This window comes from Triticum urartu, chromosome 2A (assembly GCF_056163025.1).
Source record: "Triticum urartu cultivar PI428250 chromosome 2A, HENAU_Tu73, whole genome shotgun sequence".
In the NCBI taxonomy this organism is placed as follows: Eukaryota; Viridiplantae; Streptophyta; class Magnoliopsida; order Poales; family Poaceae; genus Triticum; species Triticum urartu.
Genome location: NC_141874.1, coordinates 9,739,167 through 9,764,925, shown reverse-complemented (window position 1 = coordinate 9,764,925; position 25,759 = coordinate 9,739,167). Strand labels below are relative to the sequence as shown.

General features: G+C 45.4%; 1 protein-coding gene, 1 long non-coding RNA gene and 1 pseudogene across 2 annotated transcripts; 1 reads left to right on the top strand and 2 right to left on the bottom strand.

Annotated features, from left to right (window-relative positions):
* Positions 1-2,378: 2,378 nt before the first annotated feature.
* Positions 2,379-4,829, bottom strand: LOC125534720 (uncharacterized). Its single transcript, XM_087540549.1, has 4 exons — positions 4,815-4,829; positions 4,348-4,716; positions 4,096-4,239; positions 2,379-3,104 (listed from the first exon to the last, which is right to left on the bottom strand). Exons 1-4 carry the CDS (start codon positions 4,827-4,829, stop codon positions 2,700-2,702), a joined length of 933 nt encoding a protein of 310 aa, XP_087396675.1. The 3' UTR covers positions 2,379-2,699.
* A 1,057-nt stretch (positions 4,830-5,886) lies between these two features.
* Positions 5,887-8,624, top strand: LOC125534721 (FACT complex subunit SPT16-like; annotated as a pseudogene).
* Positions 8,625-16,349: 7,725 nt separating this feature from the next.
* LOC147982819 (uncharacterized) lies at positions 16,350-25,474 on the bottom strand. Its single transcript, XR_015614906.1, has 3 exons — positions 25,348-25,474; positions 18,203-18,271; positions 16,350-17,112 (listed from the first exon to the last, which is right to left on the bottom strand). It is a non-coding gene; the product is annotated as an uncharacterized LOC147982819 (long non-coding RNA).
* Between the last annotated feature and the right edge of the window lie 285 nt (positions 25,475-25,759).

Below are 25,759 nucleotides of genomic sequence, written 5' to 3'. Positions count from 1 at the left end.
AAAGGAGCTTTGACAAGAACATTGCAGGATGCGCGTCCCCTCGCGTTACTCCCCCCGCGAGCGACCGAGGGGCAACCCTAGCCGCCGGCGCCTCAGCCCCCCGCCCCTCTTCTCCCCTCGCCACCGCCGGTCCGCGCCGCCGGGCAAAGCCCGGTATGTTCTGGCAGCGGCGGGGGCCCATCTTCTCCTCGCGCGAGGGCTCGGCGCGGGCATGCATCCTTGGGCGGCGGCGACGTGTTCATCCGGGGCGTGGCAGCGCGTGGGTAGGTCTGGCGGCGGTGTGCCTCGTCCTGCGCGTGGAGGGCCGGACATGGTGGGGGCTACGGGATCACCCAGAGGCGACAGGGGCGACTCTAGTGTTGGATACGTGAGCAGCAGGCAGGGCGGCGTCCGTTGCCTGTGCGGCGGCGGCCAGATCCATGGTCGGCATGGTGCTCTTCCCCTCGGTGGAGTCTATGCCTAGAGATGGGTGGACAGAAGCCACGGGTCTGGCGTCCCGTCCAGATCCGCCCCGGCGTGGCAACCGGTGGCGCATGGAGGACCGGTGAGGGGCGGCTGGAGGCTCCCTACCGACGGCGGCTTTGGTCTTCACGACGAAGCTCCGTTCGGTTTCAGTCAGCTATGAGCTCGAGGGGCCGTGATTTCCGGTGAAAATCGCGCCGACTACGGTTATGGCGGACGATGGCGGCGTCTATGACGTTGTTCCCTTCTTGAGGCATCGTTGTTGTAGGTCATGGCGCCCCACTCGTGATGCTCCGGGGGAAACCCTAGATCTGGGCCTACCGGGTCGGATGATGATGGCACCTTCGATGCCGTTGTCCCTCCTGGGGGCATCATTTTGGAACACGTGCTGGCTGGAGGGGACAAAAGGAGGAGCGGTGTTACATCTACTATAAGGCCGACGGCGGATCTCGGCGGCATGGCATCGCGGAGGTTCGGCGATGGGCGCGTCTGGAGATGGACTCGCGCAGAAGGAGGAAGTTGTCTGGCGTCATGGTGGCGTTGATGGCAGAGAGGCCTGGCAAGGTCGGTGCATCAGCTCTGCTCTGAGGATGGACCGAGGGAAGATGGAGGTGACGGCCCTTGCAGCGTGCGGTGCTCACTGGGAGTATGCCAGACCAAGGTGGGACCCAATCTAGGTAGTGGCTTGGATGGGACACCCGGCTTTAGATGTTAGGTTTTGGTGTGATGTCTATTTGGTATTAGGCCCGGACATTCGGCACACCTTCATCAAGGGGATAGGAGTAGCAACAGCGTTGCCAAGATGGTGGCTTCAGGCTTATTGATGTATCACCTTATATGGTCTTTGTGAATAATTAATAATATGGCAGCATGCATCGTCCACATGCAGAGGCCGAGGGTACATCCTCCTTTAAAAAAAAACAATAACATTGCAGATTTTTCAGCCAAGTATTTATTGAAGTAAGACAATTTTTCAATTAAAGAGATCTTTCCAATTTCCTTAGCCCACACTGAACGTTAAGAGATCCCTTGAGTAGTTAAATTGATTGCTAAATCGATCTGTATAACAAAATGGAGCAGTAGCTGAAAAATCATTGCTGTAAAATCAAGTTACTTTAATCTTGAGAAAAAATCAAGTTATTTTTGTTGTAAAATCAAGCAGTTGCTAAGAACTACTACTTGTTGTAGATAGGAAGGAGAGACTGCAGCGTTTCTGCACCAAGGCTCAGTTGCACCTGCCGATGAACAGTAATATAAAAAAAAATAGCAAAAATGTTCAAAAAAATCTGAAATTTTTACGCATTTAAGTTGAGAGAATCTTCTAGGTGCGTGCAAAGTTTCATGATGTTTGGACATTTGACAAGCTCGTGGCAAAAATAACAAATTTGGCTTGTCAAAGAAACTTTCAAAAAGTGCACTGTGTAGACCGAATTTTGTTTCTTTCACCATGAGCTCGTGAAATGTCCCAACACCTTGAAATTTTGCACGCACCTAGAAAATTCTCTATCTTTCATGTGTAAAAAGTTCAGATTTTGTTGAATTTTTTGCTCTTTTTTTTCGAATATACTGTTCACGGGAGCAAAAGAGCCTGGGCACCATTATCAATTATCGCAGAAATGAGATCAACTCATTCCATATAGCACTGTTGTGGGATCCAGACTTTTGAGGCCTGAATTTGCGATTTTCTCGCGTGTACCTAGCAGAGCATGTATGGAGATAATAAATTAGCACATGTTGGTTTACAGAATCATGCAGGTCGTTCATATGTACCTAGAATAAGTCAAAGGATCAATATGCAAATAAATGGATCCTTAAGTCAAAAAAAAATTATCGGTATGCTTCCTCTTTGGCACGTCAAGAATCAATGCAATGTGAAATTAGAAATCAAATAATATTGACAAGTTCAAGCAGACATGCAGGTAAGGCCCGAAATAAAAAGGTACCTCCTGAAGTTCAAGGACATATATAATCAAAACAATACATGCCTAAAGACCATAGAGTTCTGATGATAATTGATCTGCATGGCGATCAGGACGACATGATCCACAAAATACAGTTAAAACATGCTGCCACAATCAAAAAGTTGCAAGGAGCATATACTACAGGAAAGAGGCAACCAAGCTATCATCAGTCCATAGTATTTCTGATTCTCATCAAAGATCAGACAACGAATTTAACACAAAGTCTGCAATGTAAGTACCACCAAAATCAGGTACCAAAAGAAGCAAATACAGATATTAAGCTATGTTGCGGATCTGCACCGCTGAGAAAGGGTCATCAAAGGAGTAAACCGTCCCTCTCTTGAAGCTCCAGGGGCTACCTCCTTCAGGACCTGTGCTCCCGAGAAGCACCATTTCGCAGGACCTGCTGGCCATGTTGTTAGAAGCTTCCTGCGCTTTACGAGTCGCCTCATCCATCGAGAATGTCGTGAAGCTCTGGTTAGCCATGGAGATGGACGCAGTCCTCAGCACCCTCGTGTTCCGGAAGAAGAACTTGAGGAAGGAAACCTCCCCAAGCTCCCCTCGGAATTCTCTGTAAGAGAACACCTTGATACACGACTTGACGCTTTCGGTGGGCTTGGCCTGCTTCCAGAAGTTGAGGTTCATCCTGGCACTGCCAGCTTGATGATCACATTTTTCAGACTGCAAGAAAAAAAACAATTACATCACTCATAGTTCAGCTATGATGAATCATGGTGAGTATATAATGCTGGTACACACACACAGCGCTTCAAAAGCGGCAGATATTGTCCCGTGAAACAAACAACATGCATACCTAAATGTGGGTTCTGATATATGAGAGAGATATGAGATGCATGAAGCTGGACAAAGTACCAACTATCCTAGTAGTACAGATAAACAGCAACTACGGTGGCCTCATGATCACGGTTCATGTATAACAAATTAAGCTGCAGTGTAGCTCTCCTAACACGTGCACAATTTACCAGCATCAATATGGCATTATGGCATGCTACACGGACCTCCAACAAATTGTAGGCAGCAATGTGCAACCCCCAGAATTCATAACAAATGTCATAACAAACTGAAATTAACATGCAACCCCGAGAATTATCATTCTGAACTCTAGTCACTTTTAGTATGTGCAGAGAAGACCTGATGGCTAAGAATAAATGGAAGCCTAAGAAGAACTGTGCAATTAGTTAAGCAGACATAACTCATGTCATGATATGGTCTAGTACCAAAGAACTAACATGGCACTGTGATAATGTCACACAGATCACCAGAAAACTGTAGGCAGGATTGAGCAAGATAATTATATATAAGTTGCAGACTTGACAGCTGAAATACAGGCCCTAATGGTGGAGGTTGCTTTCCAAAGGTTAGTGGGTGTAAGAAGAGAAAACCTGACGGCTGATAATAAATGGAATGCTTGACATTTATGATCATTGACTCAGACAAAGCAATGCAAATCAACGATCAATATTTTCACACGTGAAATTAGCATAAAGTAATAACTACCAAGTAGCCCACACGTGAAAGATCAGAAATTGATACCGTGTATGCACTATGCAGTTCCCCATGTTTGTTAGTATCACCAGAGATCTCACTCAACTATTCATGTGCTTGATATCATTGTCGATCGCAACTAAAACATGAAATGTAAAGAACTTACAATAATGTGGAGTGCCTCCAAATTGGGAAAGCATCCGAGGAAGGAGGGAACCATCTTGGCATCCGTGTGGTTTCCGAAACGCACATTCAGACTCAGGACCTTGATGCCGGTGGCCATGGTGCTTGGGCTCGCCTTTATCCCGGCCTGAAATGAACCCGATTGAACAAAAAAAAAGTCACACATTTAGTCATGGACCTCCATCAACCGGACATTTTGCTAACTGAACAAACTGCAGACAGGAGATGTATGTACCATGACGATGGTGTCTCGGATCTCTAGTATGGTGCTCCCTGGCTCCAAGATTCCTAATGCGTGTAGCTTGGGAGCGTCGCCAATCCTGACTCTGGTGCACAAGCCACCGGCGTTGCTCCGAAAGCCCTCCAGGATGAGCCGCTCGAGGCGAGGAGCCTTCACCACGGCAATGTCCTCCAGAAAAGAGCTGCAAACTTGGACGCACCGGAGGCTCTGGCTGACGAGGCGAAGGCGCAGCCCCTTGTTGCATCCATGGATGTTGAGGGTCTCCAGGACGGGGCTCTTGGCGACGACAAAGTCGATGTCCCCGGCCTCCATGACGACGCTGCAGATGCCCAGCTCACGGAGATGGGGGAAGGAGATGCCGAGCTATTGAGCAATATATAGAGTTACAAATCTATATATGTAGTGCTGCACTCTCGTGAGTGAGCTTATTTTTCTCAATTTAATTATCGGAATGTTCACACTGGAATTCCATTCATTTTTGCCAAAGTCCTAATTTGTATTCATTCATCAGTCTCTATTTTCCCCATCCCTTTGTATTTTTATTGCACTTCTGAATGTAATAGAGCTATCTACATTGTACACTGATGGACACTTCTGAATGTCCCCAACTTTGCTCGTGTGATTTTGCCCTTGCACGCTAGCCCCCCCTTGAGGTCGATCCAACCGGGTCGTGTGATAGGCACCACCATGGCTCCGCCCGCACGGGAGGGCAAACCATCATCTATCATATGCATTATTAACCAATGTCGACCGACCTTGAATTATTTGCCGCCTCTTCTTTTTACTCTTGCCATTATTATGTGTCATCATATATAAGCAATGACCTTGAGGTGTTTCTATCTATCTATGTGTGTATCATCTGCTAAGCAAAGACGACTCAAAATTCAAAACATGCATGCATGGACCTAGAATACATATATGCAGACAAAATTGAATCAGAAAAATCAAAATAACAAGCTGACACATCAAACTGTTCAAAATAGACTATGGTGTTCATCTCCATCTCTAGCATCCAGCAAGCATTTCTCCACTCCAAAACTTTTCTCATCTTCACATTACTTTTCTTTTTCCTCTCTCTCTCTTTCCACAAATTGGTACTCCAGTATATGACATCCAAATTGCACGCTAGGTTCATGCATAACAAGTACGTACTGGTAAGAATGGTCACCTCGATTGCAAAGCAGGTAAAGCTCGATGATTTTGGTATCCCTGGCAGGCTGCATACAAAGGTTAAACCATCATCATCTTCTGGCCTACATCTGCTTGCCGTGTCTTGTCATCGAGAACACAAGCCACGAAAAAAATCATCATAATATCTAAGCAAATGCATTTGCATAAGGCTCTAGACCACGTACGTAAATGTCACCCGTTTTGTCAGTGCTATGAATTTGATGCCATTGATTCTCATTTTACTACTAGCTAGCTTATAAAAAGTTTTAGCTACATGCATACCAAATCCTGTAACTGGTATTTTTCGGACGATTGCACTAGCTAATTATCATCAATTTTCCTGCAGTTGGCTTCATGGTACAGATGGCAGATAATAGTAAAGAAAAATTAGGCTCAGGAGCAGCCCATACAATCAATCTAGAGACCTTCAGTAGGAGGCTTAACGTGTTTTATGACCATTGGAACGAAAATAAGTCTGATCTTTGGGCTTCTTCTGATGCCATTGCAATTGCGACTCCGCCTCCTTCTGAGGATCTCCGTCATTTGAAATCCACAGCTCTGGATGTTTGGTTACTTGGATATGATGAATTTCCAGAAACCATAATTGTCTTCATGCAGAAGCAGATACATTTCTTATGCAGCCAGAAGAACGCAAAATCTCATTGGAACCATCAAGGATGCTGCTGCAAATGAGGCTGTTTTGGTTCTGATATTGTCTTGCATGTGAAAAGCAAGAATGGGGATGGCATTGACCTGATGGATGATAATACTGCGTGTTGTTTGTGCTCAGTCGAAATCTGACACTTAAGTTGTTGGTCACATTGCAAAAGAGGCACCTGAGGGTAAGCTCCTTGAAACATGGGCAGAAAAGTTATCTGTTGGATCTGTGTACAACTTGCAGACGTAACACACGGGTTTCCTGAGATTTTTGCCGTCGAAGGTGCCACAAAGATCATATGTGTGAAAAAGACTGCTTGCCTAACTTCATCTCTAATGAAAAACTTTGTGGTACCGACCATGGAGAAGGTTATTGATGAGGAGAGAAAAGTCTCACACTTGTCATTGATGTATGACACAGAGAAGGTTATTATTGATCCTTTCCAATGTTGCCAGAACATTTCTGGTAGATACTACCCCAGCAGAGAGTAGGGCGTATTAGACACTTTTGAAAGCCCAGGAAGCTGCTTTAGCAGCATGTAAACCAGGCAATCAGATGTCTGCAGTTTTTAAGGCTGCAGTTGCAGTGTTTGAGTAATATACAGGCAGAAACAAACAATGAGAAGACAAAGCAGTTCTTTAAGTTATTAGCTGATACAGCTTAAGTTAGTGACAAGACTGCAGAGATCTTGACCAATTGCTCCAAGGCTGTTAAAGATGTTGCCTATTCATTTAATGATGAGGAGGAAGTTCCGAAGCCGGAGCGGGCTTAGGTTGAGTCAAATAGCCTGGAAGCACTACCATCCATGGCGACACTTCGATCAGACAACCCGGAGATGGATGTCCAAGGAAGAGCTCCAGAGACAGCACCAGGCTGAACTGGCTCGTCAAAAGAATGCAGAGACTTCTAGAAGGCTTGATGGGGGTGGTTCTGGTTCTTCCTTCTAGGTCTTCAAATGAGCTTGCTGCATAAAAGAATGTGAATGATGTGCCCTATTCGAGAGAGTTGGTGATACAGGTGGATCAGAGGAATGAAGGTGTTCTCTTACCTATTTATGGCAGCATGATCCCTTTCCATGTTTCTACTGTTAAGAGTGTGACAAGCCACTAGGGCAACCACACCTGCACTATCCGCATTTTCTTTAATGTACTCCCTCCGTTCTGAATTACTTGTCGCTCAAGTGGATGTATCTAACACTATTTTGATGCTAGATACATCCATTTGAGCGACAAGTAATTCGGAACGGAGGGAGTACCTGGCATGCCATTCTCAAATGTTTGACAAGGCTCAAGGAGCTATCTACTTGAAAATGATTACATTACGCTCAAAGGATCCACGGCATAGCAGTGAAGTTGTGCAGCAGATCAAAACATTGAGGAGGCAAGTAGCTTCAAGGGAGCCAGAGAGGGCCACCCTTGTTACTCAGGAGAAACTCCAGCAAGCAAGCACCCTTGTTACTCAGGAAAAACTCCAGCAATCAAAGCACCAAAACAAAGCAAATGAGGCTTAATGATGTGTGGATACGGCCTGCATTTGGTGGTCGTGGGAGAAAGCTGACAGGAACTCTTCAGGCCCATGTTAATGGTTTCAGATGTTCTACTTCAAGGGCTGATGAGCGTATGGATATCATGTACGGGAATATAGAACATATGTTTTTTTCCAGCCGGCAGAGAAAGAAATGATTACCCTCCTACATATCCATTGCACAATCATATCATGTTGAAGTGATGGATGTTGTTCAAACTGTTGGTGGCAGAAGGAGATCAGCCCTTGATCCTGATGAGATTGAAGAAGAGCGGCGTGAGAGGGACCGGAAGAACAGAATCAACCATGGAGTTCCAGAACTATATCAACAAGGTTAATGACCACTGGTCGCAACCACAGTTCAAGGGGCTTGATCTGGAGTTCCATATCCCTCTTAGAGAGCTTGGATTCCATGGGGTTCCGTATAAAGCTTCAGCTTTCATCATTCCAACTTCAACTTGTTTGGTTGAGCTAATTGAGACTCCTTTCCTAGTGGTGACCCTGGGTGAGATAGAGATTGTTAATCTGGAGAGGGTGGGCTTTGGAACAAAGAAATTTGACATGGCTATCGTGTTCAACGACTTCAAGAAGGATGTTCTCCGCATCGACTCCATCCAGTCAACCTCACTTGACGCGATAAAGGAGTGGATTGACACCACCGATCTCAAGTACTATGAGAGCAGGCTGTATCTGAACTGGCGTCCTATCCTGAAGACTATCATTGATGATCCTCAGAAGTTTGTTGACGATGGTGGCTGGGAGTTCCTGAACATGGAGGCAAGCGATTCCGGGGCAGAGGAAACAAAGGAATCAGACCAGGGGTACGAGCCTTCTGCTGCTGAGCCCGAGTCTGAATCAGAAGACGAAGACTCCGACAGCGTCCTTGGTGGAATCAGACGAGGATGAGGAAGAGTATTGACATATTGGACTCCACTTAGCACAACACGCCATACAGTTAATGTTTCAATCAAGAAGGAATCGCCAAGTGAAACATCTGGGTAATTGCTAGCATTCCTAATGTTAGACCGAAAGAAGACTTAGTTTTATTTTCATGGGAATCATGGATACCCCCTCATAACTCATTTGCTCACTTTGTTACAAGTCATGCTCAGGATACACATGAAGAAGGTGAGAAAGCGGCAAGGAGTGCTAATCTAATTTTGTTCAGAACTCGTGTAATGTGACCCTTGGTACTTTTTTACATTACATGCCAAATAGATGTGTTCAAGTGGCCATGGAGAAACCATTTTATGGAGTGATTATACACTCCCTCCGATCAAAAATAAGTGTCGTGGTTTTGGATCGGAGGGAGTACCATTCAACTAAATGAGTTGGAGATCTCAATTATAAATAAAATTTTGTTCTATCCAATCCACCAAACCCCCCTGCACTTTCTAGATAACAAACAACATCATCTCGCACCATTGAATGAATCCTGATCCATATAGGAAGGTGAGAAAACTTAACTGAAATAACAAAAGAATATTTATTCAAGTGTTGTCTAGTTTATGGATTCTGGAACTTCTGAACATTCAGAACACACTTTAAATTTGAAGCTGACCAAAACAGGAGAAAAGCATCGCTTGCTTTGCCGCCTTCACTCAAGGTTCACCGACGGTTCAGGAGTGCCCAAGTGTATCCAACGGCATGATTCTACTCGTCATTTACCATTTCCTTGTTGTCTCTAGTTTGCTGTTTAAGCCCAGTTTAAGCCGCTAGTCTTATCTGAACTAACTGCCAAGTGCCTAATGTGACTGCTGCAGAAGTATATAGCTCCAGCAAATCTTTGGCAGAGAATTCGTTTTGGATCACTCGGTCCTCCTTGAGGCCTTCCTGTTCGATTTTCGACCACAATAATGAAGCATTTTTTTCGTAAATTTTAGACTGTCTTGTGCTTTGGTAACTGTTCTGACCATACTCAGTACATGGAGCAAATGTACAGGGGGTACAAACAATTTCTTGTAGGGCGACTACTTTTAGTTTTTTAATAACAAAACCAAGTTTGATCACAGTATTTGCTTTCCCATTTTTGCCATTCAGGTAAAGCCTGGAATCTAAAAATGCACACGGTGCAACAATTCCGATTGAAAACTGAATTAGCACAAGATAAGCCATACAGAGATTGATAGGTTCTGACAAAAGGAGCAAATGTGGAAACAAGCTAGTTACATGTGCTCAGAAAAATTACTAAGGTATAGAGTTGTGACTCTCACTGACAAAGATAAAGGGGCCCATATTTTGTCAATGAGCTGTGCGCTGCTTCTCTCCACTGAAGTTATCTGTTAAAAACCCAGACAATGTCCATGGTCAAACCTTGCAATAGTAGACTGCACGTATATGGGATGCCATTCCCTCGTACGTAAAATGTAAAAGTCCAACCAAAGAAAATTGCAAAGACGATTAAATATACATTTTGCAACGGGACAATAACTGATTTGGACCTATCGTGAACATTACAAATACTGGTTGGTTAATTCTTTCCCAAGCTGCTTGGAAAGTTGACAGGTCCCGGTAACGCCTTTGGGCCTCTAAACTGCTCCATGTCTTTCACCCACCAACTCATTCAGGGATAGTTTGTTTAAATGCATGAATACTTCAAGACTTGGCAGAGGCCAGCTTAGTTAAATTTGACCAGAGATCAACAAGCAGCTATGTCATGAATCCTGGCCATGAAGGTTGCCATATCTGCACTTACAGGTGAACTTGTAAGTCGGTTCATCTCCTTCCTGATGAACAGTTACCACTCCTCCAGCCATGCATGATCAGAGGAGAAGGTGGTGGAGAGGTTGCAGCATCTCCTGATCAGAGTTGGCACCATCGTCGAGGAGGCGCACGTTTGATACATTACCAACTCTGGGATGATGATGCAGCTCAAGATGCTCTCAGAGGCCATGAGAGGACACCGTCTGCTCGATACCTCAAGGTACTGAGCCCTCCAAGACGATGCAGGCAATCGCGTTGCCACCTTCACTCAAAGTTCATCCACAGTTCAGGAGTGACCAAGTGTAGCCAGCGGAACGATTATACATGTCATTTATCATTTCCTTGTAGTTTCTCGTTAGCTGTTAAAGCCTGGTTTAAGCTACTTATCTTAGGTGAACTAACTGTCAAGTGCCTAGCGTGACCGCTGTGGGAGTATTATAGTGCCAACTTGGGTGAATGAAACGCAACAAGAATTAACTTTTTCTTTTTGCTGATCTTTACTTTCTTACACTAGAGGTAGCCTGATTCCCTTGTATCCTCATCTCAGATCCACCATATCACTACGGCAAACAAGCATTTAGCAGCATGTACATGTAGTGATGGGAGTACATTTGGATTATAAAGTTACAAAACTACCAAGTGCTGCTTGACAAGTTGCACATGCCCTGCTTCCCCAGAGATGAATACTATTACTACTATGTTCGGTACAGTTATCTTAGCAGTTTCTCTTATCTTTACTACAAAGGGGAGTCTGCGGTCTTAATGGATCCATATCCCTCGCACTCTCCTGCAAAACCAGTCCACCCCTTGTCCCATCCCCGCTCAACAAAAACAGCAGAAAAACCCCGGGGAAAAAGCAAACAGCCACGACCCACAGACACAGGTCCCAAGCCCCATCTCCCCCAATCCCCTCGCTCCTGCTGGATGCACTGAGAGTCTGTGAGTTACTAGTTGCCTTTCTTCAGTGAGGGTATGGGAACACTCCTCGATAGAAGCAAAGATTGTGTAAAAGAAAATTCAGGGTTAACGACAGTCTGATTCGTCAGAAGTTGAGGGAATAGAAGAGTGCTCGTTAATGTGTAAGCAATCATGTGTGGACCAGAAAGTTTGATGTTCCCGGTCAGGCACTTGCATGGGTAATCAACACTGACCAAATGTTTCAATCAGTAAATGTAAAAGTCAAAATGAAGAGTTCATTTCGTTCACCACAGATAACTGGCTCATCTTTCTGATAATGTTTTGCCTGCCAAATCAAATTTTCTGGAATAAATAAATAGACTAAAAGGTCAGAATCTTAGCTCTTGTTAATTCTGCAACCTATTATTGTATATCTAAATTGAACATTTCAGATTCTGTGGTTCCCGGCTGGATTTCAAAGTGCGAAGAGGCATGGATGCATGAGAACGCTCTGAATGGCATCCATACAGAACTCCAACCAGGCTAAGTAATTCATATACATAGAAACAACAGCTACGTTTTCACTACCTCATTATGCGTATGGGTTCTGTATGTTGTTTGTCCCTTTTCTGCTGACCTATTTTTGCGCCGCCAAATTACAGATTTACACAACCAAACTAATGCATATATATGATTGACTCGGTTCTCTGTATGGATGCAGTGTGCAAATGTGCCATTGTAGGCCTAATAAATGCTTCATATATGCAGAGATTTGTTGCAAACAAACAGAAGAAGGTCCTTTTTGGCTATTCCATACAAAGATCTTTGGTTTTCATGATTAAGCAGGCGTTATACCACAGCTTGGTGTCTGATACTACTCAGTCAAATTAGTCACATATTTTTGTCCTCCAATATTATTGTTGAACTTGTCATATGGTATTCAGGTTATTTGGGACAAATGGCTAACATATGTCAACATGTGATTATATAGCATGCATTGCTAAGTCTTGTTGGATTGCTAGGCATGGATGTGTTCAAGAAAGTAACAGAAAATTTGGAGGCACACTTACTGTTGAATCATGACTGTTTTCATTTTGTGAATTGCACACTTATTCTTGCTGTCCGCTTCTACTAAGGTAATAACAAATTAACAACATAAGGTTGAAGGTGCAAGAATCTGTATACCCCGTAATGCCATAGGATATTTCAGAGATTACTGTTTAAGGCATCATTAAGAACAGTAGAAAGCCTTTCTCAAAGAAGAAGTCGGAAGCCCTGTTATGGCCAGCCTGGATCAATGAGCATAGGAGTCACGTGATTTTGTATATATATGTACTTATTTTAGTCTGTATCCTCTATTTTGGGTAGCAGAAGATCCTTATAGGCCTCTACACAAATATATGTTTCCCTACGCTGATTCTTTTGAAATGCAAAGCTATGCCAGCATCGTCTTTTATTCAGTCTTGCACATCCAGTTGTATAATTTTAACTGTGCAAATCTGGATATTTTGTAGTCCGAAAAAGGTCCTGAATTTCTTCAACAGGGCTGGCAATGGCATTCTTTGGATGTAGCTTGTCAATTACATTGACATGTATGGAAGTAAATGTGAAGACCATATCCAAATTATAGTTGCGCCAAGCCTGAGAGGCAGGTGGAAAGGGACGCAGGATGAAAAATACACTTGAGAAATGTTTGGTTGCCAACATCACTTTGGTAACAGTCATATCTGTTGTAACCTCCAAAAATGCCTGCTGCTTGGTTTGGCTACGTTCTGCATGAGTGAAGAGAGGACGAGAGGTAGCCTGCCCCATAGGGCATGCGCGGCTGGCCCTGGAGAAATAGACGATTTAAGCGTTTCTCCACGGCCAACTTTCAGGCTTGACTGGAGAACTTGTGTACGTAATCAAACACAAAAAAGATAAAGATACTGTATCTGACGGAACGGACCAAGCTCGTGCAGGAACCAAACACACAATCAGTTAGCAAGGATAAGGGTGGAGAAGGGGATGCACAACAAGGAGGAAGATGCCCGGACGGGTGTATGGCAGTCTGGGGGGGGGGGGGGGGGGGTGGGGAAGAGGTGTTTATTGTTGTTTGGAATGGGTATCCAGCTAGTAGTTACAAATAATAACAAGGCCAGAATTAAACTTCTGATAAACAACTAACTGTACATCGATGATGAGTTGATGATATTGCTGTATGTAATCAACGTCTTGCTCGGAAAATGCATAACCTCTTAAAACACTGTGTGCTAAATGTTAGCCTTGAATTGTTTGTACGTATATGTGCTAAGGAAATGTCATTGAAAAGATTCAAAGCATGCATGGACTAATAGATGCAGACACAATGAATCAGAAAATAAAACAACAAACTGAGACAGCAAACAGTCAAAAGGTATGAGATTCCTATGGGCAGAAATAGATAAGTCACCTGTCTGCTTGTTCTGGAAGATGAACATCCATTAGTCTCCATGAGTGATCCTCTGGATGTCCAAACAGAGTATATTGGAGAGGTCCCGGTCTTGCCATTCCTTCATCTACCATTCTTAAGAAGTTGCTCCCCACTATAGCAATTCTCTCTACATGTGCATTGTCCACATCAGCATTGATGCCACGTCAATGCTCTCTCAACATGCAATCTCCACGTCACCGGCCCACTCAGATCAGCAATTCTGCACATGCATAACGCATGCCACGTCGTCACCTCGGTGCGTTCCATTACCAGCGACAACGAGCTAATACCGAACGACCTCCTGCCGTAATAAAAGCCACGAACTCTTCTGTTCCCCGAAAGAAAAATAAACCGATCAACCACCATCTCCGCCAGATCGACCGCCATCTCCGCCAGAAAAAAAGAACATCAATTTCTCCCCGACGGTTGGGAGCCGATCTCTGCGTCTTCCCCGGCACCCGTTTTGTTCGTCGAGACGACTCCCCTGGAGCAGCAGTCCTTTTACCTCCCGTTTCTGACTCTACCTGCCAAGGGAGCTCCATTGGAGAGAGATTGGTTTTGGTCAGTTCCACCAGAATTATTGTTGAAATTGAACCATGGAGTTGCTTTCTTTTCAGCCTCAATGGTGCGACGCCGGGCAGGGACCCGGATCCACGATGAAAGTACCAGGGCACGCATCGGGACCCCGCCGATACCTTGCAGCTTAGGCATGCCCAACTTGGGCCACCTCCATGCGCGACGACTCCCGGGCCCCTCTCGGTGACACAACCTCCAGCGCAAGTGGATCCTCCGACCTGCGCCTGACTGGAGCCTCCTCTCTCTCTCTCTCTCTAACATGCCCGTCCTCAACCTTCCACGGCGCCGTTGGCCTCCTGAAGGTGCTGCCACAGCCGTGCCTGACAAACAGCACAACGTTGTTGACCTGTTCAGACCTTTAGCCGACGGTAACCAAGGTAGGGGCTCACTACTCAGTCTTTAATTAGCCTCGCATCCACCCTTCAATTTTTTTTATGAATCTGGGGCACCAAGGGATTGGAAGTATATTATTTAGATGCATTACTTTGTAATTATAGTTGTACTGATGTTGTTGCCTGACGGATGTACCATGGTTTTCCCTTCTGCGGAAGTGCAAAACTCAGATAGCTGGCTTGTGTGATGTTCAGGCCAACATTATTAGAAGAGTTTCAGAAAGAATGAACTAGCATAATGCCATCTTGACTTGCATCCAGCGTTCCATTCAATCATGTCTAATGCGAAGCTAATGAGTGTGAAACTATGAAGTACTCCCCACAAAGGCAAGTGTTGTAACGTTTTATGCAGTTTCTCAGTGTTGTAGAATTGCGATCAATTCAGTGAGTATGTCTGGTGTATCCTTCCAACTACTTTATTCATGTATGTATGTTTTATTTATCAGAAAGTAAGCAATTTCCTATGGGAGAAGAAACCGTGAGGAGTCTCTTTTAAGAGGAGCAACAGACTAACCCAAATCTTAAGAATTCGGAAACTGAACTGTTTAACTAATGTGCCCTTCAATCTCATAATATGCCCTTCACTCCAAAATGGAACTTAATAGTTTATATGCCTTTGCTTTGCATTGCTTAGTGTTGTATTATTGGACAATAATTTAAAGCTACAATAGTGTTTTTTTATCGTAACCAAATGCATCTTGCTTGAATTGGTTGAGCCTACCTTTTTCTGAAAAGGAAGAGTTTAATCTATTTTGATAGGCATTTGTAGTTTTGTACTGAAGATCTAAATCAACAAATAGTGACTTTCCTTACTGATTTATGCGTGGATTCATCCACTCAAGCAGGGATTGAATTTTAATTCTTTCACGCAAACTCAGAAAGAGGCTAAAAATGAGATGAAATATGATTCGCAAGCTTTTTCACACCGAAGAATGCATAGACGTTCCGCATGCTACATTTTAGTTCAACACCACGCATATCTTCGATGTGCAATCTGCTCAAAGCAACCCTTCAGTTTGCTTCCTCTTTTCCATTAGATAAAGTTAGTAGGCTATGTTATCTTGCTTAGATTTTCTGTACTTTTTCTGCAGACAAGGAGCTCCTGATGGTTACTTCACACATCAAGGACCAGGTAAAGAAGACCACTCATTTGATTATCTAATCTTGATGCATTTTTTCAATTTATTTTCTCTGATCAGCTATTCTTTCCAGATTGTTTTTTCAGCAAAGCTCAAACTACCATTTTCGGTTTCAAGTGTTATATCATCGCAGACATAAGGAGTAACAATAAATAAAATTAAGAGCACACAAATAGACAGATTAACGAGGATATGGTTTCAAGTGTGATCCCTCTTCCCCCAAATAGTTACTGATAGCATTTTCTTTTTGTTTCATATGGTATACATCTAACATTTCTGGCAGCATTTAGACTGAATTGGAGGGCCAGGACAAGTCTTGGATGCTAAGTTTCCCTTTTTCTGTCATACGAGGGCTTCATGTGATGTATCTTTTTTTCAGGTTTGAAGGTTCCCGATTGTTCTTCAAAAAGAACATTTGGTGATCGCCAAATTCTACTCATGCATTTACAGAATATCGACAAATGTAACATACTTATTTTATTGTTATAGCAATCCAGAATATCTTTTAATGTGTGATATCTAAATGTGGCCAAGATTGTTATAAGGCATACATGACACTTCCACATTAGTACATTATTTTCTATCACATGTATATAATACAATTGGCATTTGTTTCCTTGGAAATTAATTATTACAATTTTCCGCCGCAACGCGCGGGGTATCATCTAGTATGTAAAATGTAGGAGTCCAATGAAAGACAAATCTGAAGATGATTAAATATACATGGAACAAACAATTAAATTGGACATACCTACCACGAATTTAAAAAATGCTAGTCGGTATTTTCATTAAAATGCTTGGACAAGTTGGCTTGTCCTTCTCACGTGTTTGGACACTTAAATAATTAACTGTGTGTGATCACGCATCCTTGAACTCATCAGTCAATGGTTTGAAAACATTTCGCATGTCTTCGAAATATAGTATTCATCTCTAGCTCTTATCATCCAGCATTTCTCGTTGCAAAACATTTCTCATGTTCAGACCAGATTTTTTTTCTCAAAAAACAAAATAGAACTTTACTCTAGTATAGGACATCAGAATTGTAATGATTCATCATCAAATATTATAGCAGATTTTCCTAGCAAAAGTTACTATAATAAGTACTGGTAATAATGATCACCTGTATTGCAAAGGAGGTTACGGTTGATGATTTGGTATCCCTGGCTGCATAGGAAGGTTAATGATGAAACCAACATCTTCTGTTCTACAGCGCCCAGCTCATTATCTCAGCTCCCTGTTTGCCATGTCCTGTTATCAAGAATAGAAGTCAAGAGGAATCATGGTATCTAGATATATTTTCTGTATAAGGCTCTAGCGTACAGAACAGTGCACGTATGTATCCCCATTTCGTCAATAGTGATTATGACACCTTTGATTCCAGTTTTACTACTAATTGATGATGGTGGCCTTTCATTCCAGTAGCTTTTAAGACTTTCTGTTTCTGTACATACATATACCAAAGTAGTAGCTAAACCTCTTGACCTTCTGTATTAATACCCACTGATTAGTTTGAGGCAAATATGGGATCATTAGAAAGTCCACTCTCGGTAGACTCTCAATGGTTCTGAAATACGTTATCAGCATGGTCTCCGAAACTTCTATGGTGATAAATGTGTGATCGACAACCACACGAAGCCACCCGTTAGTGGTGTGCCCTATTCGATCGCATGCTTGGGCATTAAGTGAGACAGAGCACGAGTGCCACCATTAAATGAGACCCTGGAGCTCAACTTTTTTTTGACATCCTGGGGAACTCTACATTTATTTAGCGGCATGTACATGTAGTGGCGCAAGTGTATTCTGTTTTCTGGAATTGTCCATATACTCTGAAAATAATCACAAAAGACACTTTGTTTTATGAGAGTCCATTCAAGATGCCTCTTTGGCAGAGAATTCATTTTGGGACGCACGGTCCTCCTTGAGGCCTTCCTGTTCTATTTTTGGCCACAATAATGAAAGGTTTCCGTAAATTTCAGACTGTCTCATGCTTTGGTAATTGTTCTGACCATACTCAGTATACGGAGCAGATATACAGGGGCTACCAAACAATTTCTTGTAGGAAGACTACTTTTGGTATTTTAATAAGAAACAAAACCAAGTTGGGTCACACTACTTGCTTTTACATTTGTATTGCCATTCTGGAGATCAACATCAGGTCAAGCCTGGACTCTAAGAATGCAAACAGTGCGACAACTTCCGATTAAAGACTGAACTAGTAAAAAAATATGCCACGGACAGATTGATTGGGTTCTGACAAAACCAAAGGAACAAATGTAGAAACAAAGTATAAATGTGCTCTGAAAGATAAAAGTATAGAATTGTGATTCTCAACACTGACCAAGATAAAAGTGTGCATGTCATTTCTTTGTCAATGAGCTGTCCGCTGCTTCTCTCTACTGAAGTTCATCTGGAAAAACCCAAACAATTTCCATGGTCAAACATTGCAATAGTAGACTGCACATATATGGGATGTCATCCCCTCGTATGTAAAACGCAGGGAGTCCAAAGAAAGACAAATGCAAAGTGTTAGGAATAAGCAACTTGTATTCCCATGAGGCCATAGGCCGATATATATATACATGTACAGGTGTGGAACATATGCAGGAAACCCCTCATACAACGGGATAAATACAAAGGGGTACATGACTTATATTATAACTCTAACACCCCCCTCAAACTCATGGTGGATGAACAACACTGAGTTTGGAGAGATAAAAGCCATGTTGTGCTCTAGTCTGAGCCTTCGTCAGGAAATCCACCAATTGTAACTCGGAAGGCACATACTGAAGAGCAATAACCTGATCCTGCACAGCAGCACGCACATAGAAAGCATCAACACCAATATGCTTGGTGAGCTCATGCTTCACAGGATCACGTGCAATGCTGATAGCACCTGTACTGTCAGATAGAAGCAGAGTCGGTGTAGTGACAGAAACACCAAAATCCTGAAGTAACCACCGTAACCAAGTCACCTCTGCCGTCAAAAGAGCCATTGCTCGCAACTCAGCCTCGGCACTCGAACGGGAAACTGTAAGCTGTTTCTTCGTCTTCCAGGCAATGAGAGAACCACCAAGAAAAACACAGTAAGCAGAAAGTGAACGGCGATCGGAAGGATCACTAGCCCACGTAGCATCCGAATAGGCCTGGAGCTGTAAAGAACTGGAGCGAGGAAAGAATAGACGGTGAGAGATCGTGCCTCGAAGATATCGAAGAACACGAAGGAGATGACTATAGTGAACCGAGGTGGGGGCAGAGACAAACTGACTCAGAATATGAACCGGATAAGATATGTCCGGACAAGTGACAGCTAGATAGACAAGACTGCCAACAAGATGACGATAACGCGTCGGATCAGGGAGAGGATCACCATCAGTAGCACAGAGGTGAACATTGAGCTCCATAGGAGTCTCAACAACGCGCTCGTCAGTAAGAGCAGCACGAGCAAGAAGATCCTGGATATACTTTTCCTGGGATATAAAAAATCCATCAGAGGTAGAAGAGACTTCAATCCCAAGAAAGTAGCGAAGAGGTCCAATATCAGACATAAGAAACTGCTCACTAAGACGGGCCTTTACAAAGGCAATATACTCGGGGTCATCCCCCGTGATGATCATGTCATCAACATAAAGAAGAAGAAGTGTCCGACCACGAGGAGAAAGGTGAATAAACAATGCGGGATCATGAGCACTTGCTAAAAAACCAGCAGCAGTGATCACAGAGGCAAAGCGCTCAAACCAGGCGTGGGGGGCTTGCTTAAGGCCATAGAGAGAGCGACGAAGACGACATACCATGCCATCAGGAACAGAATACCCAGGTGGTGGCTGCATGTACACCTCCTCACGCAGCTCACCATTAAGAAAGGCATTCTTAACATCAAGCTGAGATATAGACCAGTGGCGTGCAGAGGCAACAGCAAGAAGGGTACGAACAGTGGTCATATGAGCCACAGGAGCAAAAGTCTCGTCATAATCACGACCATGCTCCTGCTGAAAACCACGAGCCACAAGACGAGCTTTGTGACGCTCAAGAGAACCATCGGAGCGAGTCTTAACCTTGTAGACCCACTTACAAGTGATCGGACGGACTCCGGGAGGAAGAGAAACAAGATCCCAAGTACCAGTGTGTTCAAGAGCAGCAATCTCCTCTACCATCGCAAACTGCCATTCAGGATGAACAACAGTCTGACGGTAAGAAGTTGGCTCAAGAACAGCAGCACCAGCGGTGGGAAAGCCAAAGCGATCAACAGGCGGACGAGGACGAGAACGCAAGCCATAAGTAGGCTGAGAGGAAGATGACGACCCATCCACAGAGGCATCAACTGGTCGTGGACGACGAGTGTAATGCTGAGGAAGAGATGGAATAATAGAAGGAGGAATCGGCAAGGTAGAATCAGGGGGTGGTGACGAAGAAGTCACCGGAGATGAAGGTGTAGAATCCGGTGACAGACTGGGAGAGGAGACCGGGGAGGAAGTCACCGGAGATGAGGGTGGAGAACCCGGTGACATGCTAGGCGAGGAGACCGGGGAGGATGGTGGCTGCAAGTCAACTAGATGTGGAGAAGGAGAGGAAGTGGAACGGAGAGGTACAGTGTCGGCAGGGGTGATAAGTGAGTCAGGAAAAGTGAGGAAAGAGATATCCTGCACTGAAAAAGTCGAGGAAGATGGGCGTGGGTAGAAGGGACGAGACTCTTCAAAAGTCACATCTCGAGAGATACGCATCCGACGACCAATAGGATCCCAACAACGATACCCCTTATGCTCATCACTGTAGCCTAAGAAGACACACTCAACAGACTGAGCGGTCAGTTTGGTGCGTTCGCGAGGGGCAAGAAGAACATAGCAAACACAACCAAACGAGCGAAGCATCGAATAATCGGGAGAACGATCAAAAAGTCGCTCGAAAGGAACACCACCCTGTAGAGCAGCGGAAGGCTGTATATTGATAAGATAGGTGGATGTGGAGACGACCTCAGCCCAAAAATGAGGCGGGAGAGAGGCAACAATCATCAATGCATGAGCCGTCTCAAGAAGATGTCGATGCTTCCGCTCAGCCACACCATTCTGAGCATGAGCACCAGGACAAGAGAATTGAGAGAGAGTCCCGTGCTCAGCAAGAACACCACGCAACATCTTAGAGATATACTCGCCAGCAGAGTCAGCACGAAAAACACGAATGGGTGAAGAGAACTGAGTATGAACCATGGCAGCAAAACGCTTATAAATAGACAACACCTCAGAACGAGAAGTCATGAAATAAAGCCATGTGTAACGAGAGAAATCATCTATGAAAATAATATAGTATTTATGACCACCTTTCGAAGCGAAAGGGGCCGGACCCCATACATCAGAATGGACTAAATCGAAAGGACGCTTAGACACGGACTCACTATGTGAATATGGTAACTGAATCTGCTTGCCAAGACGACAACCCTGACACTCTAAAGAGACATCTCCTGAGACAGACCCCAGAAGGCCTCGACGAACTAAAGAAGACAACCGAGAACCACACAGATGACCAAGTCGATGATGCCACTGCTGGAAGGAACCAGTGACGGAGGTAACATAAGCGGGAGAACTGGCGATGGTGGTGGCAGCAGAAGGAACATGAAGCCAGTCCAACTCCCAAAGACCCTGAGAATCACGGCGGCGAGGGCCAGCCCCAACCAGAGTGTGCGTGTGACAGTCCTGGACAGAACAAGAGTCAACGTCAAGGATGACGCGACAACCAGAATCCGTAAGTTGTCCAGCAGAAAACAAATTCATGGTAAGTCGAGGAACATGAGCAACATCAGGAACAGAATAAGAAGGAGTAGTAAGATTGCCTCTACTAGCAACAGAAAGGGGAGTACCATCAGCAGTGAGGACATGAATAGGAGAGTCGAGTGATCGAAGAGAGGACAAAGTGGAAGAATGAGAAGACATATGAAAAGAAGCTCCAGAGTCCAGAACCCATGGGGATGTACCTGACTGTGTAGAGGGTGAGTGCTCAGTGCGGGAAGCATCAGTCACAGAACCGGCAGCACCCGTCGAGGAAGAACCTGAAGCCGCGAGCAGACGCTTAAGTCTCAGAATATCCTGCTCAGTCAAAGCAATGGCTGAAGCTGTCGAGGTAGATGACGAAGTCCCTGAAGATGATGATCGAGCCTTGCGCAGGTGTTTCTTCTTCGTGTAGCACTGAGACTCAAGATGACCATCATTGTTGCAATAGGCGCAGTGTGGACGGGGGCGACCTGAGCCTCCAGAAGGAGTGGGCAAGAGCGGCGGAGCACTCGAGCGAGAAGTGGTCAATGGAGCAGGTGGCGTAGGAGCACGAGTAGCAAGCACAGAGGGAACCGCCAGCAAACCAGCACCACGTAAACGAGTCTCCTCAGCACGAATCTCAGAAAGCGCCTCCATGAGAGAAATACGTCCACGAGCAAACAACTGAGCACGCCTGGGCTCAAACTCCTGACGGAGCCGAGACAAGAACTCATAGACGCGATGAAACTCCAAATTGGCCTGGACAGCCTGGCAACAGGGGCAGGTACGACACCCAGCACTACGAAGAGAATCAAGCTGGCGCCAGATAGCAGAACTCTGTGCATAGAAGTCATCAACAGTAGAGTCACCCTGCTGAAGAGCATGCTCCTGACGGATCACAGAGAGATATAAGGCATCACCAGAGGGCTGATAGCGCTCACGAAGACGGGTCCACATCTCAAAGACAGTAGAAAGACCCAGAAATTCAAAAGCAAACTAAGGCAGAACACTAGCAGTGAGAACAGCTGCAGCACGAGCATCATCATCAAGCCACTGGGTGTAAACAGACAGAGCACCATGATACGTCTGAAGAGCCTCCTCATAAGCCAAAACCCTCTCATCATAAGCACGATCAGCAGCCTCATCAGCAACCTTAGCCGCATCTTTGGCGGCCTGATTAGCATCCGTAGGAAGAACCGATGGAGTTGGCGGAGTAGGGGCCACCGGAGGAACCGGACGTGGCGGACAGCAGACCCCGCCAGAAAGAACACCCCAAAGACAGATGCCACGCATGTGAATGCGCATGAAGCCAGTAAACTCGGTGTAGTTAGTACCATCAAAGATCACCGGACAGCAAGGAACAACAACATAGCCCGATGCAGCAGACATTTTTTTTTGGAACCGACGAGAGCACCAACGACAGCAGAATCAGGCGCGAGATACTGAAGGAGCGGGCGACCTAATCAGGCGGGCCGGCCCGGGCGACCGGATCGGGTGGGCCGGCGCGGGCGACCTGATCGAGCCGACGCTGGCGACGGGATCCGGCGAAGAGCAGCAGCTGGCGACGGGATCTGGTGAAGAGCAGCGACTGGCGACGGGATCCGGTGAAGAGCAGCGGCTGGCGACGGGATCCGCTAAGGGGCGGCGCCGGCAAGGGAAGTGGATCGAGGCGACCCGATCTGGAGGGCACGACCCGATCCTGACAGGCAGATGGATCGGGCAGCAGCGGCCAGCAGAGAATCAGGTGCGGACGAACACAGATGAGCAGCAGCAGTCGGCCGGAGAGAGGAGCAGCGACAATCGACGCCGAAGGTGGATCGAAGAGCACGAGTTGCGCGTGCGAAAAAAAAGCCTAGGCTCTAATACCATGTTAGGAATAAGCAACTTGTATTCCCATGAGGCCATAGGCCGATATATATATACATGTACAGGTGTGGAACATATGCAGGAAACCCCTCATACAACGGGATAAATACAAAGGGGTACATGACTTATATTATAACTCTAACACAAAGATGATTAAATATACATTTTGCAGTGGGACAATGATCAATTTGGACCTACCGTGAATATTACAAATACCGGTCGGCCAACTTTTTGTATGCTACATGGAAACTTGGCTTGTTCTTGTCATGTGTTTGGGCATTTAAAAAAAATCTGTGCCTCCCACTGACCCACCCACTCACTCTTCGCAGTCAATGTTTAGTTATCCCTGGAGCATTTTCAATTTTAACAATAGTCTCTTCAAGACTTGGCAGAGACCAGCCTAGTTAAATTTGTCCACAGACCTACCAGCAGCTTGCCTCATCAATCCGGCCATGGAGGTTAGCATATCTGCAGTTGCAAGTTAACTTGTGTGCCTATTCATCTCCTTCCTGGTGAGCAAGTACCACTCCTCCAGCCATGCACAATCAGAGGAGAAGGTGGTGAAGAGGTTGCAGCATCTCCTGAATCCTGATAAGAGTTGGCACCATGGTCAAGGAGGCGGACGGTCAATACATGAGCAACTCCGGGATGATGATGCAGCTCAAGATGCTCAGAGGACACCGTCTGCTTGTTACCTCGAGCTTATCTTTACACCTGACAACTTTACGTTCAGCCAACACGCTGAAAAGAAAAGGCTCTTGAGCTTCTTGCTGGAGCAGAATGATCCTCCAAGTGATCATGTATTGGACGTTCTTCCGCTCATGGGTGGTGTCGCAGTTGGGAAGAAAACTTCGGTTGCTCATGTGTGTGGTGATGATCGGAATAAGAACCTGATCAAGGACTGGGGATCTATGTTGTTCCATCTCTCTGCGAGACTGTAGCCTAACTCACTTGTCACAACAAATATGTTCATGGATGGGTTGAGAAGCAGACTCAATGTTCAGTTCTGGCATTGCATATTTTGGACAAGGCGATAAGAATGGCTAAAAGATCCTCTACATATATGGCGTGCACCCAACCATGCATATGGAACAAAGCTGCCATATCCATGAGTAGAGGTACACTGGGCTCAGCGGACATGGACCGTAGGCTAACGCGCTGGACTTGTGGTTCGGCTTGGTGACGATGAGATCGGCTCAGCAGCTGCCAAGGAAAATCATCGAACTGAACTGAAGAAACTTTCTACATATCCTGCTTGCCTCTTCTTCCTTGGTGTGGCTGCTCTCCACAGCAGCTTGTATCCTCTGCTCACGTCCGGCGATCGCCGCGGCAACGTGTTGTGGCAAAGGCCATCCAGTGGACATAACGGGCATTGCTTTACATCAGTACAGCAAAGTGGTATGTTTAATCAGACCTACCAACCCCTCCTGCGCTTCTTAGATAAGCAAGAACATGATTCAAGTTGAATTACCTGCTACTGCTACTCAGTACCTCTAGCTAGTCTCAGTAAAGTGGGTTACTAAAGAAACAGAAATTAAATAAACTAACAAGCATGATCATCATGGCATGGTTCTGAACTTCTGGCTAGCAAACAGTTCAAAAGAAAAAAAGAACTTCTGGCTAGCATTTTGCTATAGTAGGTAACTCCATGGCACCATCCCATCAAACCGACAATGCTATATGCAGGAAGACTGAAGCTGTGCGGTGTGTCGTGCTGCTGCGTGGTGGATGCCACAATTAAAGACTTGGATCAGACCAGATTACAGTTGCAGTCAGTAAAATTCAGATTAAGAGGTCTGTCTGTCCGCGAGGCGCCTCCCGCGAAATCGGTAGGTTTAGCGTGATTTCGGGAAACGGGGCGGGTTTAGAATCAAATTACCGAAGATTTTGAAGAGCTCGCAGGGCATCGCGGCGGCGCACGTCGCCGCCGGCCAGCCCCTAGCTGGGGTGCTCGATTGCAGTTGGCCTAGCCAGGTGCCTCTCGTCCCTCCATCCCCTCACTTGAGGTTGGCGACCGCCGTGGCTCCGCAGGAGGCGCGACGGGGATGCTACGTGCCGCGCGGCGGCGCGGCTCGCCGGCGGCCTGGAGGGGCGGAGGAGCCTCGTGGTCATGGTTTGGGGATTACTGACGAGTGGGTCCCACGGTGAACGGAAATGGTTGCTGCAAACTTTTTGTTGGCTGGGAGGCCCCACGCGTCAGCGGGACAAGAAGTTGGGCCAGCGTCGAGGCAAGATGGCTCCAAATTTCGTGGACAAATTTTGATGATTATATCAAAATGTCTCTTAATTCA

What these genes read in the sequence shown, in the direction of transcription:
- LOC125534720 (XM_087540549.1), bottom strand. An exon ending in TCCGAGACACCATCGTCATG is followed by an intron (nt 4,240 to 4,347) that starts GTACATACATCT and finishes GGTTCATTTCAG; the next exon opens with GCCGGGATAAAGGCGAGCCC. An exon ending in TGGAGGCACTCCACATTATT is followed by an intron (nt 3,105 to 4,095) that starts GTAAGTTCTTTA and finishes TTTTTCTTGCAG; the next exon opens with TCTGAAAAATGTGATCATCA.